The sequence below is a fragment of the Hyaena hyaena genome, unplaced genomic scaffold (genome assembly GCF_003009895.1).
Source record: "Hyaena hyaena isolate Hyena2069 unplaced genomic scaffold, ASM300989v1 scaffold_200, whole genome shotgun sequence".
NCBI lineage: Eukaryota > Metazoa > Chordata > Mammalia > Carnivora > Hyaenidae > Hyaena > Hyaena hyaena.
In genome coordinates, this window is record NW_024080834.1 from 1,501,275 (window position 1) to 1,518,216 (window position 16,942).

The 16,942-nt window shown below is 38.1% G+C and overlaps 1 protein-coding gene across 2 annotated transcripts in view; it reads left to right on the forward strand.

Moving 5' to 3' along the window:
• Nucleotides 1–9,019: 9,019 nt before the first annotated feature.
• ZBBX (zinc finger B-box domain containing) overlaps nucleotides 9,020–16,942 on the forward strand; it is a 119,925-nt gene continuing 112,002 nt past the window's right edge. For both annotated transcript variants that reach the window (XM_039241933.1, XM_039241934.1), the window contains exons 1-3: nucleotides 9,020–9,078; nucleotides 10,498–10,578; nucleotides 15,859–15,997. In XM_039241933.1, the coding sequence (XP_039097864.1) occupies nucleotides 15,930–15,997 (68 nt within the window). In that variant the 5' untranslated portion in view covers nucleotides 9,020–9,078; nucleotides 10,498–10,578; nucleotides 15,859–15,929. The remainder of the gene's footprint in view (nucleotides 9,079–10,497; nucleotides 10,579–15,858; nucleotides 15,998–16,942) is intronic.

Genomic DNA, 16,942 nt, shown 5'->3' on the forward strand with positions numbered 1-16,942 from the left:
TATGTGAGGGAAATACTGGTAGAACCATAAGCCAAAATACATGAATCAACTTTCAGTTAGAGATTTCAACAGCCTTCTGTCAGAAATAGATCCAGCAGGTAGAAAATCAATCAGGCAATAATTGAACTTAACACTATCAATCACCTGGATATAAAGGACATCTATTGACTACTTTATCCAACAACAGCAGAATACACATTCTTCTAAAATCACATGGAACATTCACCAAGATAGACCACATTCTAGGCCATAAAACACACATTAACAAATTTGAATGAATAGAAATCATATAATGTTTGCTCTCAGAACACAGTGTGACTAAACTAAAAATCAATAAAGCATGATAACTGAAAAATCCCCCAAATACTTGGAAATTAAACAACACTCTTCAAAATGACACATGGGTGAAAATAGAAATCTCAAGAGAAATGAAAAGAAAATTTTTGAGCTATGTAAAAAAGAAGACACCACCTTTCAATATTTGTGGGACACAGCAGTGTTTTGGGGGTAATTTATAACACTGAATGTATACATTAGAAAAAAGGAAAGATCTAAAATCAGTCATCTCAGTTTCCACCTTAGGAAACTAGAAATAAGATCAAATTAAATCTAAGGTAAGCAGAAGAAAAGAAATAATAAGAATTAGAATGGGATCAATGAAATTGAAAATAGGAAAACAATAGAGAAAATCAGTTGCTGGTTCTTTGAAATAATCAACAAAATCAATAATTCTCTACCGAGGGTACCTAAGGTAAAAAGAGAGGACACAAATTACAAATATCAGAAATGAAAGAGGGGAGGATTACTACAGATCTATTGGTCATTAAAAGAATAATCAATGAATATGATGAACAACTCTAGGCCCACAAATGTCATAGCCTAGATGAAATGGACTAATTCCTTGAAAGACATGATGTGTTAAACACACATGAAGAAACAGACTATCTGAATAGGCCTGTATATATTAAATAAATTCAATCAATAATTAATAACCTTCAGAAAAGGAAAATACCAGGCCCAAATGGATTCATTGGTGAATTACACTAAACATTGAAGGAAAAAATTATACAAATCCTGTACAATCTCTTTAAGAAGATAGAAGTAGATGCAATGATTCATTCTATAAGGCCAGCATCACCTTAATACCAAAACCAGACAAAAATATTATAAGAAATCTACAGACCAATATCTCATGGGCATAAATGCAAAACTTTTATCTTCAGTTTCATAAATAGTGAGGATCACCTTTCATTCCTCAGCTTTCTATCTAATCAATTCCAAGTCCACTTATGAATTTTTCAATGTGAATATTGGATCCTTTCACTTTCCTTTAATATTGCTTCTAATACCTAGGCCTGGCCACCAGTATTTTTGACTTGACTCCAGCAATAACTTCTTAATTAGTTTCCGTTTTGCCAGAGTATGACTCCCACTTCTTTTCTTCCCCCTTCCTCACTTCTCCTAAGCCCTTTTTGTGTTTCAATAATGCGGGAAATTTTTAGATTCCTTAAACTTACTATATTTTAACTCACTGTGGGGAAGTTTGCATGTTCTTTTTTTTTTTTACACCCAGAATATTCCCTAATTTCAGCACCTCCCCCCGCCCCCCCAAACCAGTCTGGAGCTCCTACTCCACCATCTGGCCCAAAGTTAGATAGGACATCACTTGTGTTAAGAAGCCTTTCCTGAGCCTCTACTATTGGGTTAGTGTTCTCCGTCTGTGCTCCCACAGATTCGCAGTTTTAGCAGTTGTTATTCTGAATTCTTCTCTGTATCTCTCATCTAGATTATTTTTTTTTCCTGTAAAGACAGAATAAAATTCTGTCTTGTTTATGTTCATAGCCATTCTGTATCAAAGGACCTGGTGTATAGTAGGTCTTAAATAAGTATTTGGTGATTGTCCACGGTTTCACAAAAACTGGCTACATTAGATGCACATGGTTTTCTGGGTTAGTGTGAAGATGGATACAAAGATCATGTTAACTCAAAGTGGGCATAAGAACAGTAAATCTAGATTGTTCTGTAGGAGAGAGATGTGACAGCCCCTTTGGAATGTTTTGGGAGCGACTTCTCCAAAGGTAAGGTGGTTATAAAATGTTTCATGAAATCTGATGAAAAATCTGCCGTTGGGGATGAGAACTGTAGGAGAATAAAGTTGATGAAAGAAAATTACTGTTAGACATCTCATGTCAAATAAACCTTGTAACTCTTGTTTTGTGCCTCCCAGCTTGAGTGCATAAGAGAAAAATGCAAATTTTCCAAATGAAGTACAGCTAACAGTGCATAAATCTCCAGAAGACAGTAGGATACACTTATTAAAACTTGGCAAGGATCAGAAATGAATGACTTTTTCTCTGAAATGCCAGCTTTTCTCTTTTTAAGATTAGCTCTTCCCTAAAGCTACATCAATTATAAATAATTGTCTGCTAGCAAAACTAGCACAGCTAAACTTAAAGCAAATAAACTAAGAAATTAAATTGATTAAAAAATAAACAAGAGATTTTAGCAGTTTTTGAGAAAATGCCTTCAAAAGAATGCCAAATGACTTTCCTATCTTTGCATACATAGGGATATTCATTTAAATTATGAGAGACATGGATTAATATTCTACAGCTGTTTAAAAGAATTCTCTGGGAATCTATATTTGGACTTGACTTATAAAGAAAGTTACTTTTTATTGCAATTCTTCTGGCACTCATTTCAGTCAAAGTTCTTTGTTCTGAACAACCAAAACCAAGCTCTGCTAGTTTAAGTTACAAAGGAGAATTTGTTTTAAGAATACAGGGGTGTATCATGAAACTCAAGGGCTAGGATTAGCTACTTTTTAGGGAAACAGATAATCTCCTCTCTTCCTATCTTCTTTTTTTTCCTTTTGTCTTTTCTTTCTTTCTTTTTTTTCTTCCTGTGGTCCAAATGGCAAAATATTGCAACCCTAAGAGTCTTTCAGTCTCAGTTTTACACTCTTGCAAGAGAGAATCTGACTGGTCTAGTTTGGACTCCTGTCAGATAAACCGTCATAAGAGGGGGCTGGATTCCGTAGAAAAACATGGCTGCCAAGGCACACAGATTGCTGCCAGGCAAAGGGAGGGGATGAGTAGGCCATTATTGGTGCCCACTAGTGTTGTTTATCAATCTCTGGACAGAAGCAAGAACATATTAAACTCATATTAAATTAGAGGGTGTAGTGTGAGACGCCTGGGTGGTTTAATCAGTTAAGCATCTCACTTCGGCTCAGGTCACGATCTCATGGTTCATGGGTTCAAGCCCGGCATTGGGCTCTGTGTTGACAGCTCAGAGCCTGGAGCCTGCTTTGGATTCTGTGTCTCCTTCTCTCTTTGCTTCTCCCCCACTCATGCTCTGTATCTCCCTCCCCCTCAAGAATAAACATTAATTTTTTTTTAAAAAAGAGAGTGTAGTGAAAAAATAAAAGAAAATAATGTTATATTCAAATAAAGTGTCTTTCTAAGTACGTTATGACATGAGTTCTAGTTTAGCTTACTCTGGACCTGTTTACATGAATTATATGTAAACTCTTCCTTTATCTTTGGTTACTTTCCACATGCGGATGACACCCTAATGTATATGACCAGCCCTATTCACTTTCCCTATATCAGACCTATATTTTATTTTTTTATTAATTCTTATTGCTATCACAAAAATAAAAACTTCAAAACTGAACTACTTTCTACATCACCTTTTTGGTCCCTATTCCTTGACAGGCACATGTTTTCATTCTCCAAGTGATGTTAGAGTTTAAGAATTCCCTTTGAATCTATCTCATTTGGCCTGTCACCTCTGTATTGATTTATTCCACACTCACCATTTCTATCTTCGACTAATATAGGTGTATTTTAAAATTGTCCCTTTGTCTCCATCTTCTCCAGAATTACCTTTGAAGGATGTTGCTATATGCATACTGGGATGATTATTTTCTGCTTTAAAAACAATTTTGGGGTTTCCATTGTGAATTGTATCATGTCCAGGATGCATTTATTTATTTATTTTTTCTTAAATTGTTTATTGTCAAGTTGGTTTCCATATAACACCCAGTGCTCATCCCCACAAGTGCCCTCCTCTGTGCCCATCACCCCCCTTCCCTTGTCCTCGACCCCCATCAGCCCTCAGTTTGTTCTCGGCATTCAAGAGTCTCTCGTGGTTTGCCTCCTTCCCTCTCCCCAACTATTTTTCACCTTCTTCTCCCCCATGGTCCTCTGTTAAGTTCCTCCTAATCTTCCTATATGTGCAAACATATGATATGTGTCCTTCTGTGCCTGACTTATGTCACTCAGCATAACACCTTCAACTTCTCCAGGATGCTTTTAAATTTGACCACAGCATTCTTTTTTATCCTTACTTCTCTGCCTAATATACTGTGTTTGAATGACTCAGAGATTCTAGCCATGCCACAAACCTGTCACGACCCCCTATTTTGTGAATACGGTATTTGCTGCATTACATATCAATTGTCTGTAAACTCTCAGGTCTCTCATTAGACAGAGAGACCTCCAGGAACCTCCGTGGGTTCCTCCAGGGCGGAGATGCTGTCTTCATTCCTCTTTCTACCCATGTTGGGCAGTGCCTGGGATAGAGCAGGTATTGAATAAAGGCTGATTGAATGAAGCTGTGCCTGTCCAACAAGCCTGTACATTTATTTTTCAACTGAGAAAGAACTGCACACTGCAGGAGGCAGAAATTTATCATATGCCCTGACGATTTTCCTCCACTTGTGAAACATCAGTAATAATTGCCTTGTGTTAGGGAAATTTATTTGCTGAAGAATTCTGTGTCATTGGTGACAGCCAGAAATTACAATGCTGAGAAAAATTATAAAAGGACAAAGTCACCTCCTAACTACACGTTTCTTCTTCCTTCTTTAAGTTGAGCCCTTCAGATGCACTTAAATATATTTATATCATACTAATTCAGGGTTCTAAGAAATCTTTTTGTAATTTTATGTTGCCTCTGAAGCTCACTGTCCCTGACAATTTGAAAAATCCCATCCATATGTAATAGGATTTATTATATTCAGTGCCTGCCAGGGCATGAAGAAGTAGATGTTCCATTTCAAAGTAAGATTACATTGCAGGGTTTGTACAGTGGAGTTGGTGGAAAACTTGTAGTCCTGAACTGACCACCAGCTTCTTCCTAGAAAAGAGTTTGAGCAGCCAAGAAGTAGAGTGAAGGTTGAGAGAGTTCTTTTGGAAAGCCACTGGTATGCTGTGTCCCATCGCCCTTTAAAAGAGAAAGGCCTGGTAATATCAACATGTAGTTACAGTAGATACGAACATGTTCTATAAATATAGAATGTATATGCTCCACAGTTTATTTGATTCACTCCAAGAGAAACCACCAGGATGGAAAAGCTGGTTCAAAAAATTTTGAGAGGCGAACTATATATAGACATTGACACAAAATATTGGTATGAGATTTCTAGGTTAGATACCAGACTGGTTAATGCACTACAGGGTGATAAAACCACTCTGGAATTATTTTATCTAAAGTAGGGATCTTATCTGCATATCTAGATGCACATAATATGAAAGATGTAGATGAAAAAACCTACCAACTAACATGTATTTTTACACAGGCTTATGAATAGAATAGTAAATGATAAGCACACTAGGGAATTTTCCTAGACAATAAGGTAACCTTTGAGTGGGCTCTTAGAGTGGGCATTGAAAAGATATGTAATTATTCCTTTACCTTATTTTAAAGTTTTGGACATGTCTGTTAACAGTCTCTGACTGTCATTTCAACTCTGGTAAGACATGCGTCAATGGGGTCCCTGCAATTGGAGATGAAGCAGACCCGTTTTTTACTTCCATCTGGGGAGTCATAAGTGCAACTAAGTTGACTGGTTGCTGATGTAAAACAGAGCTAAAGAGAGGGGATTGGATTTCCTGTAGGTCAGACATGGGATATGCAAAAATGTAAGTGAAAACAGGTCACTTAAAATTCTGTGCAGAGGATCACTGAGACCCCACATTAGAGAGGCAAGAATGATCACTTGATGCCTAGGGGCTCAGTAACCAAAGGCATTGAGAGAAGGCATCACCCACCTCTGGAGGTATGTAGGTGAGAGGTCCTTCGTGGGTAGGGGTGGGGTGGTCTCAGCAGAATGGACTACTCAAAACACCTGGCAGGCTCAGTACCAGCTGGGCTAGAACTTTACTGGTTTAAGTCCTTTCCCGTGATTTCAATGTAGGCAATTCAAAAGACCCAAACAAGAATGGACAAGGAACAGAAACACAAGCCTCTTTTCACAGTTCTCGACTCCAGGCCTCCCTATATTCAGAAGGCCCAACCACCGCAAAGAGGAAGGAACTTAACCCTACATTGCATGCAGAATTTTGAAAATTATATGGAACTGGACATTTTTGCAGCTCATCTAAGAACTTTTATCAGCTGTGAGTGGCCAGAAATTCCTGAGGCCTGCCACACTTTTCCTGCAGACAGCAGCCTATCAAGTACAAAATAAGGTTACTTACTGAGCAGGGCTTGCTTAATGCAGGAGTGCGTGCGTGCGTGCGTGCGTGTGTGTGTGTTACAGAGAGAGAGAGAGAATGTCTTTGTAAGCATGACGTTGTAGCTGCCCTTTGAATTCAGTGAGTCTGTGCCCTCGGTTTTTTCAATGTGGGTAATTTTTACCTTTTTACATTGAATATTCTTAGTTCAGAAAACTTGTGTTCAGCTCTTGTCTTCACACTGGTGCAATAGGCACGCATTTGCAAAACCCTCAGGAATACCGTGCGCCTGATTCAGATGTGGTAAACTATTTGCAGAATTGCCGGTGTCAGTTAAATGAACTCCGCTTCGGCAAAGAGGAAACCCTATCTTTAGAGGTGTCATTGTTTTTACATGTTTCATTTCATTTTGTCACTAATCATGGTTCTGATAGACAGGCTTTTCAGAATTTTCATTTTACCCTGTAACTTGGCATCGGCTTATTGTTTGGCTCTGTTTTGTTTTGCATAACTGGGCATAAGCTAAGCTATTTCTCTAAATATAAGTAAGTTAATGTCCTTTCAATGCTTTTAACAAGTACCAGAATATTTTGTGTGTTATTTTTATGAGTTTAATTTTACGACTGCACCAGTAAATGCATTGTAAGAATTCCTTTTTAAAGTAAAAATGTGTTATACAGAAGTAATCAGAGATTTTGTGCAAAATACTGCTATTGATTGGGTCCAAACTGAAGTTTGTTTGCTCTTCCCTCTGTCTGGAATGTTCCTGGCCCTAACTGTCCTATGTCTTCCTCTCTCCTTGCATTCTGGAACTTCCCTGACCATTTAACCTTATATTATATTTATTTGGTTTTATATTGTCTTTCTGCCTCTATTAAAATACAAGTTTTATAACAGGAGTGCTCCATTTTCGTCACTGCAGTATTTTCCAGGTGTAGGAGAGTGGACTTTCAATAAATATTTGTTGAATTAATGAATGGATGAATGAATGGATACACACTGAAAATATCTTTCCTGGTAATTTAAAGAGCACGTCTGGAAAACAGTCCTGCATAAGAAAATTCTAGTACTATCACATGTCCATTTGAAAGTTGACTTTGTGTTAGATTTAACAAAAAGACTTGGTGAATTTATGCCACAAGTACTTAGATAACAGTCACCGTAGCTACACCACTACCACCATTTGTTTTTGTTTTTTTTTTTAAATGTTTTATTTATTTCTAGGAGAGAGAGAGCGACAGCATGAGCAGGGGAGGGTCAGAGAGAGAGACACAGACTCTGAAACAGGCTCCAGGCTCTGAGCTGGCAGTCAGCACAGAGCCCGACGCGGGGCTCGAACCCACGAACCGCGAGATCATGACCTAAGCGAAAGTCGGACGCTTAACCGACTAAGCCACCCAGGGGCCCCAACCATTTGTTTTTTTTTAACCATTTATTAAGTGCCAACTGTGGGCCTGGATTAGTGTTAAAGACTTACTATACACTGTTTCATTTACTCGTCCATTCTATAGGATGTATGCCCTAAGTGTATTATCTCATTTAACCAGTCAAACTGAGTTTTCTATCTCACTCAAGTTCACACAACAGGACCAGGACTCACACTCAAGTCTGCCTTAATTTCAAAGTCCAGAATCATAGCCACACCATTGTCTTTTCTTATATATGCTAGTTAAGTGTATACAACTGAATTTGCCAGGGGAAAATATTAAATGCGTTCTTAAATGTGTACTGGCAGACACATTAATGTGGAAGGCAATGGTGCAAATTTAGTATCTTAACCAAAATAGTTGAGGTCATCAGTCCAGTAATAAGACAGATAACACTGTGGATAAGCATAGAAGTTTTTAGACCAACTAACCGCAGAACCAACCACATATCCTACTTGAAGCAAATAAAGATTTAAAAATAAACTACAGCATATTTAGGAAGCAAAAAATTTCACCACAGGTCACTGGAACAGAAAAGTTTGAGAAGCATGGGCTGATTATCTCTTTCTCCATCTCACCCTATATAGTAGACTCCCGCATACCCACGGGTCATTTATTTGGCATAAAGAAAAGAAAGCTCTTGCGACCTGGATTCTAGTGCTGACTTTACCTATTGTGACCTTTGATAATCAATTGAACAGAGCATACATGTGGGAGTTCTAAACTGCTTGGGTTGTTCTTCTTGGGTCTGCCATTTTCCAGCTTTGTAATTTTGGGTCATTATTCAAACTTTCTGTGCCTTGGTTTCCTTAGGTATGAATTGGGCTATTGTGAGGATGAATTAAATATGACAGACAAAACTCTTAGAATAGTGCTTGGAATGTGGCAGGAGACCCTCCAGCAGAGAGCCTTCATGGCCTGCTGGGTTTCTCAGCCCTGTCGTTTCCGGAAAGATCCCAGTCGCTGCTTTCCTGCACGCTCTCCTCTCTCTTCTCTCTTCCTTCAGCCCGTCTCCCCGCTTCCCACTCTCGGCAGGGCTCCTTTGTGCCCTCTGCTGGTCAGTGGCGGCAGGACCAAGAGTTCTGGTTGCTATGGCTACCGAGGCAACGCGGTAACCAAGAAGACCGAGGCGGAAGCCCGGGGTAGCTCTAGCCGGAGGCGGTGACGCAGGCGGCTGGGGTCTCCAGGTGGGTCGGCCCGTTGCAGACGACGGTGGCGCGCCGGCGGCGAGGTGCAGGGCTTCCGGGTTGGCGGGGAGGGGCGACCGACGGGCCTGCGGGGTGCGGGGAGCATGGCGGGGCGGAGGGAAAGGAGACAGGGTTCCCGGGTGGAGCTGGGGCGCCCGCCCCGTAGGTGTTTGCTGAGCGCTGCCGTGTGCCCGACACAGTGCCAGGCCCACGGGCGGCAGGATACGGCCTTGGCCTCAGGATAAAACTCTTTTTCTATAAACAAAGAACTTCCCAGCCCGTGATGTGAACCGAGAGTGAACCCGCAGGCAAGGAAACCGGGGCCTCGTCGGTTGAACCCCGTCTACAACCTGACCTTTTCAGATGCTACCCTTTTTTTTTTTTTTTTTTTTTTTTATCCTTTGAAGTCTTGGGTCCCTTATGAGAAATTTGTTGCTGCGGCAGTCCATTCCATGTCCCCTTTTGTAGCCTGCTTTCTGCCTGGATGGCCACATGCACCCGCTGTATTATAGAAGTCTGCTCTTCCCAAGTAGAGGTCAAGGTGAGGGGTGGCAGTTTCCTAGGAAATCTGAAACTGTGGGAGTTTTTGCTTCTGTCCCCAAATCAGCACGAGAGGTGCTCATATATAGGTTCAGTTATGTATATTTTTATAATCTGCCTTTTAAAATCCAGAGTTACCAAGACTCATTAAAAAGTTGTATAAATTTGAAGCTACACAGGATTAAAACTCTGCAAACTGTATGCTTATGGAAAGTGAAAACAAAAATAACAACAAACCCTCTACCACCTCCATCACCTTATTTTATAACCTACATAGAGGCTTGCCCTGACCTCCCATAATATTTCCGGTTGTATTACACATTTATTTGTAAGTACCTCAGTCCTTCAAAAACACTTCATACTTCCCACAGTTATTTTATTTGCTTTTTAAATTTTTTTCCTACTTTTTTTTTTTTTTTTGCACCAGAGTACAAGTTCAGTGAGGATTGGTACTATACCTGTTTGGCTCACCCTGTTTTTCAGTGCCTAATCTGATACCTAATCTGATAATCTGATACCTAATCGAAGAGGTGTTCCTATGTTTGTTGAATGTTCACCAAAGTCTGGTAGGATACATGGAAAAAAGAAAACAAAAAGATTTGTTGAAGTGGGAAAGAGAATATGTTTAAATTTTTTTCATAAGATTGTGCAATACAAAACAGGAAAAAGCTAAATATTTAAAAGTTAGCATATTATTACTGGCAGTACATTATGTGTAGGCACTCTTCTAACTGTGGGGGTTTCACAGATCAATGGCAGGACTGCCCTCAAATATTTGGGATGCTCAGGGAAACAACACCTGTAAAAGCAAAGCAAGAAAAAATAACATAAGGCAACACATAATAGCAAGTGAGTGTAATGCACGTGATGTTCTTACAGGAAGAGAAGTTCACTTTTGATGGAAGAAATCTTCATGATAGAGGTGGCCTTCCAACCTGGCACTGAATGGAATAAATCTTGGTGAGCAGAGAAGTGGAAAATAAAGCATAATGTGTAGGAAGATTGGAATGCAATAATTGAGGCTCTCAAGTATCAAACAGAGCTAATGAGGAATTTTTTTTCTTCTGGATATGAGGAAAAATTTTAGAGAAAAAATTTTGTGACCTTATATTACATGGGGGCAATTTGATACCCAAATGTTTTTCACCGGTGTCTAAAAACATGACTGTAAAATTTAGAAGGTAACTTGATGCCAAACAGTTCTTTCTCTAAATTTCCTTTTAATGACAGGTTGAGAATACAAACGGGGAAAGAATATGAATGTTATAAATTTGTCATTTTAAGTATATAGAACAATTTAGATTTTAAGTCTTAAGAGCTAACAGGACTGGGAATAAAATGGTAATTTCTGACTTTGTCACCAGTCTTGCCTTAATTTTCCCATTTCTAAGATATTCATAAGAGACCACTTAGGGTAATGGTGGATTGTATGAGAATGGATAGGATAGATAAATATAAAAGGGCTTAATATTCTGAATTTATGAATTAAATACTTTCCTTGCTATTTGTATTCATAGGAAGTTTTCAATTGATACAGAATTAATAATAATTGTATATTGATTTACTGTTGTGCTTTAAAGCATGTTTTTAAGCTATTGAGGAGTGTCTTTACATTAAATCTGACCCAGAGGCTCCTTGTGTAAAATAGATGAAATCCGAGAAGCTGTGGCTTAAGAAAAACCTTGATGCTTCCTCATTGCCTCTCAAGGTAATTTCTAACGCTGCCCCTTCTCTGAACCCTAAACTCTCTGGTGGCCCTTAAGGAGCCCGCTGATTTACCGACCACAAATTAGAGTCCTTTTGTTTGAGATCCTGCAAATTAGGTGGGAGTTGAATTCTCATCATTTAATACATGGATAAACAGGCTCAGAACCACTCTGACACAAAGGTCCTCTGAACTTAAACCTAGTATCTTTTAACATTACTTATCATTTTTAGTGGGCAACTATTTTAAACAGATACCTTAAGAAAGCAGACTTTCTTAATTGTTCTCAAGGGAACCTGCAGGTACAAGGTAAAAAAAATGGGTGACATGGGCACTATTTAATGCCCTGAAGCAGGGTTTATCAGTGATGTTGGTTGGGTGAAAGATTAAGTGCAGTCGAGAAGTCAACACCTAATTTACTTTCATGGCCACTGAGAGGAGAAAATCGGATAGACTTATTTAGTGGGCCACTAAAGCACAAGATATTATGCCAAGGATCATGTATTACCAGTCTTTTCCTTAGATTTTAAAAACAGGTTTTAAAAATATACGTATATATTTAGAATAAGAATGATATCAGATAGTGGAAATATTAAAAGTACCATTCTTTTTAAGAGTTTAAAAGTACTATTTTTATTGAAATTCATTTTAATATTTCTTGCTTGGATATCTGCTTTCTAAATACGATGGCAAACATGTTAATCCATCCAAAAGAGCTTGCTTTCAGAATATGTGTCAAAGTAAGGAAATATGTGTCAAATATGTGTCAAAGTAAGGAAAAATTGTGATTTATTGGCTTTTAAGTTTTCAAGTCTAATAAGATGATTCTGGGTCATTAGACTAATCAACTAATCTTAGATTAGCTTTCAGTTACAAAAATTGTCCTATCTTGAAAACAGTGGTTTCCCCAAACTCTCAGTGGTGTCATGGCAAATTCTAGAAGTCTAGGGCAACTCTTGATAAATACTCTGAGTTTCTAGGAGCACAAATTATCATAATTTTCTTGTTTCCATTCTGTGGTAGCTGGCCTTGATGTTTGGGTTACATTCTCAGGATGAGAACTTATGTAGAAGAAGAATCAAACCATTATGGACCATATTGAGTCATAGTATGTGTATATGTGTGAAGAACAAGTTGGGGACAGAAAAATGATGCAGTCTAACAAATCAGTTAGCAAGAACATTTTCCAAATAACTATTAGACTTTTGGTAGTTAATTATCAGGAAAAAAACTGAGTCATCAAAGCACACGTGGAACTACAAAGTTTGCATAATAGGGAGTTTATCTCTATTTCCCGGATTCCATTAAATGACTAAAGTTTTGTGCTTTGCTATTCTTCCTGCTGACATTATTATATCCTTGCTGTCCCAAGAAAGGTGACTAATTCTCTGTTGGTTTTATGAAAGGAAACAGGCAGAACAGCATGACTCACAATTATAATCTTGCTTTTCTCTTCATACAAGAAAATTGGCTTATGTGTGTGACTTGATGAAACATTTAACTGAGAAGGAGCCTTACTAATTGCATTCAGTGAAGTGAAATGCCCCCAAATAACACCATTTATTGGTTAAATCACATTATCAGCAGAGCTATAAATCTGAACCATCTTGTCCTAAAGAAATTTAGACTTTTTTTTTCATTTCAGTCTTCATGTATTAGTTCAGTTTTATGCATATGTACATATACAGCTGACCATTGAACAATGGGGGGATTAGGCACACCAGTAGCCCACACAGTTAAAAACCCACGTATAACTTTTGATTATTTTTTTTTTGATGGTGGTGGCGACGATAACAGTATGGAACTTTTCTCGAAAAATTAATCCACAGTAGACTAGGGTCCAGCAGTTGGATTTCCAAATAATGATCGAAAAGAGAGACTCTTTTTGAGTAGGATTATTCCGGAAGTCTTTTTTAAAGGCACATTTAAGGGAGACAAAGTTTTCACCTACAAGGACAGGGTAGAAAATGATGCATCCTCCCTCCCCACAGGAGGAAAGCTTTGAGAGAGAGGACTTGGTACTTAAGAAATGAGTCTGACTTAAATTAAATGTCCCTCCTAAGTATTTCCCTGTTGGAATGTTCCGTGATGTTGTCATTGTGTGCTTTCCCTTTGATTCTGAGTTCTTTGAACGAAGGCACTTTATTTAGCATTGTGACCTCAGTACGCACAAACAGGTCAGGAAGGAGTAGCTACATAAATGTTTATTGGGGGCACCTGGGTGGCCGAGTTGGTTGAACATCCAACTTCAGCTCAGGTCATGATCTCACAGTTCATGGGTTCAAGCCCTGTGTCGGGCTCTTTGCTCACAGCTCAGAGCCTGGAGCCTGCTTCTAATTCGATTCTGTGTGTCTCTGTCTCTGGCCCTCCCAGACATTCACTCTCTCTCTCATAAGTGAATAAACTTAAAAAAGTGAGTGTTTATTGAAGACACATATACACTTAGTCTTATGATGTATCTACTACATTGCTTACAATATAGAATTATTTTGTATAATCCTATTTAGAATTATCGTCAGAAATAAATTCCTTCAGAATTTTCTTCAAGGTAGTAAAAATCTACCTTTTCAGGGTAGATTTGATTTTTTGGAGGTAGAGTAACTTGAAACTAGATTTGAATGAATAAAGTATTCGCTCCTGGCAAACAATATAATTTTTAATTTTAAATGAGGCACAACAAAGTAGATTTGTGTGTTTGTTGGGCATATGATGGGCTCTGCAGAAGGCTTCACGGAGGCATTCCAAAAGTGGTTTGATCAGTGGTTGCATCATTGAAATTATGATACAGTCCCAAAGGAACAAAACTGTAGAACTGCACATTTGATTATGTAGACTTCCACGTCACAATAGCCTTCTGTTTGGTTATTCCTATTCTGAGGCCTTCTCTCCTTAAGTTTTCAAGGAAAGCTTCTAGACTTATTTTCTGTTCTCCCTCTAAAACTTTCAGTGACTCTCATTAGCTACAGAGTGAATTCCAAATGCCTTAACTTGGCATTTAAAGCCACTTATTATTGGGCCTCAGCCTAAACGTCCAATCTTATGCCTACTTTTCCCCCTTCCATGTAACCTGTATTTCAACCAAATGGAACCAGTCATTAGTCCCCATTCAAGAGCTGTTCTTTCTCATAGTGTAAAGTGTTCACCCAGTCCATCTTTTTATACAAGCCGCTATTCTCCTCAAAACCCCACTTTAAATGCTAGCTTGCTTGAAATCTCTCTCTCGTCTTTTATTATTACATCTGTAGGTTTTATGGCCTTTATAATTTATACCCTATTTTATGGCTTTTGTATATAGTCTTATATGCCCTTTTTGACTCTATGCCATTTGAGCTAGTCAAACAAATCTCCTTGGGCCTTGACTCCATGCCTCTCAGCACAGTGCCTTGCATAAAGCAGAGCTTTAGTAAATATGTATAGGGGTTTTAAGTACATAGAAACACATCTGTAAACCAACAGTATCAAATGGTTTGGCCATTTAAGCCTATGGACTCTATGACAATGACCCCCATATTTCTTTAAGGGCATTCAGAATTTGGAAATTTTTATTCATATAAAAATCTAATGGTTGTGCATATGATTCAGTAATTCAGCATTACAGAGTAAATTATTATAGAACCATGAATAATTGGGATACTAGGAAATAGGGTGTTCTGAATAATTTAATTTTCTGGTTAACTTGGAGTTAGGCAGAAAATCTTCTTTGTTTCATTTCTTGTTGAAAAATTCTTTCTAAATATGCTAATTTCTGATCTTAGGCAAAGAGCATCATTAAAATTTTCTTTGATGAATGAGGATATTAGAATGCCTTTGGGTAATTATTACATACCTTAATTCTCATTTTATATTACCATATATGAACAAAAAAGGTTTTGAGTTTGGATTGTGTCTCTAAAGTTCTTTTCTTTTCCCTGTATTATTTAGCCTTGGATATTATTTTTGGATGAAAACAAAACCTCATATATATTTTTATACTCTTCACCATAGAAAGAATCAGAGTATGTGCTGGTCTTTATGAGTGCATTCTTCACTTTCAGTTGACTATTTCCAGTCTTTTGCTATGTAATTATTGGTAAAATTTTATTTCCATCATATATGCTATATTTATAACTTCATTAGTATTTAAATATTTGTGAAACTTACAATGTATTTAGCATATATGTATTTATTGTTTAGCCTCTGATTCAGCTTTTTTCCTTATAACAATTCCTGTTTTTTAAAACATGCCTGGGAGCTCCTGGGTGGATCAGTTGGTGGAGCGTCCCACTTTGGCTCAGGTCATGATCTTGTAGTTCGTGGGTTTAAGCCCCACGTCAGGCTCTGTGCTGACAGCTCAGAGCCTGGAGCCTGTTTCAGATTCTGTGTCTCCTCTCTCTCTGCCCCTCCCCCACTCACTCTCTGTCTCTCTCTGTCTCAAAAATAAATAAACATTAAAAAAATTTTTTAAACCTGCCTGAATTGCATGTAGTTTTGAATTTGTAATTTAATTTGAATTTGTAATTTAACTGACATTATTCTTTTGCCTGTTACTTTTTCAGATGTTTTTGCAAGTCTTAACGATTTTTAGATAATATCAAGACAGTGGGGGGAAAAAAACCCAACAGTGATCATGAACACCAAAGATTTTGTAGTTCTTCCATGGGGGAAACCTGGAAATTCTGTAAAACTAAAATACAAGTAAGTGCATATATATTTATTACTTAAATAAAAATAATTGCTAATGTCTCTGTAATTTAAAGGTTTTTTTTTAATATGAGGCTGTGTAGAGTTGAACATAAATGTGTGAGTTCTCATCTCCATTTCTTTACACTGGTGCATTTTTATCTGTAAGAGAGTAGGTTTGAAGTATTTTAAATCCATCATAGTTTAAAAAATGAGGGCTAAAATTATTTGTGCCACAAAATTGAAATGAAAAGTTATAAATGAAGTTTGGGTTTATTGACTATCGAAGCAATTGAAGGAAAAGTTACAAATAGTTTTGTGACATTTATTCACAGTTAAAAAGGATCACCCTAAAGAAACTAAAGACCCTGAAATTTGGGGAGACTGTTGGGCTGAGAGACATTTAAATAGAGAATAGAGGGTACTAACTATCCCAGCACTTCACCTATAAGAGACAGTATATTGAATTCACCTTTCCCTTGGAAGGGCACCATCTGTCCTGGATTGCCTTGGGAATGTCTTCAGCTAGAACCAAGCAATTCTGGGTATTCTGGGAACTTCATGACATGGCAGAGGTATGGGACATTTCAAAATACTGCTTCCCTTTGAGATCACCTAGTGTCACTGGGAATTCCCAAGGCCTTCCTCGCAAACATAAATAAGGGCTAGCCAGTCTAGGTTAGGGACAGACTGTCAATTTAAAAAATTATGTTTGTATTTTTTTGTTTTTGAGAGAGAGAGAGAGGGTAGGAAGAGGAGCAGAGATAGATGGAGACACAGAATATGAAGCCGGTTCCAGGCTCCAAGCTGTTGGCACAGAGCCTGATGCAGGCCTTGAACTTGGATGATGAGATCATGACCTGAGCTGAAGTCAGATGCTCAACGAACTGAGCCACCCAGGTGCCCCCAGACTGTCAATTTTTCATCTTAGTTTTGAGTTCCCTGAATCAGATCAGTAGT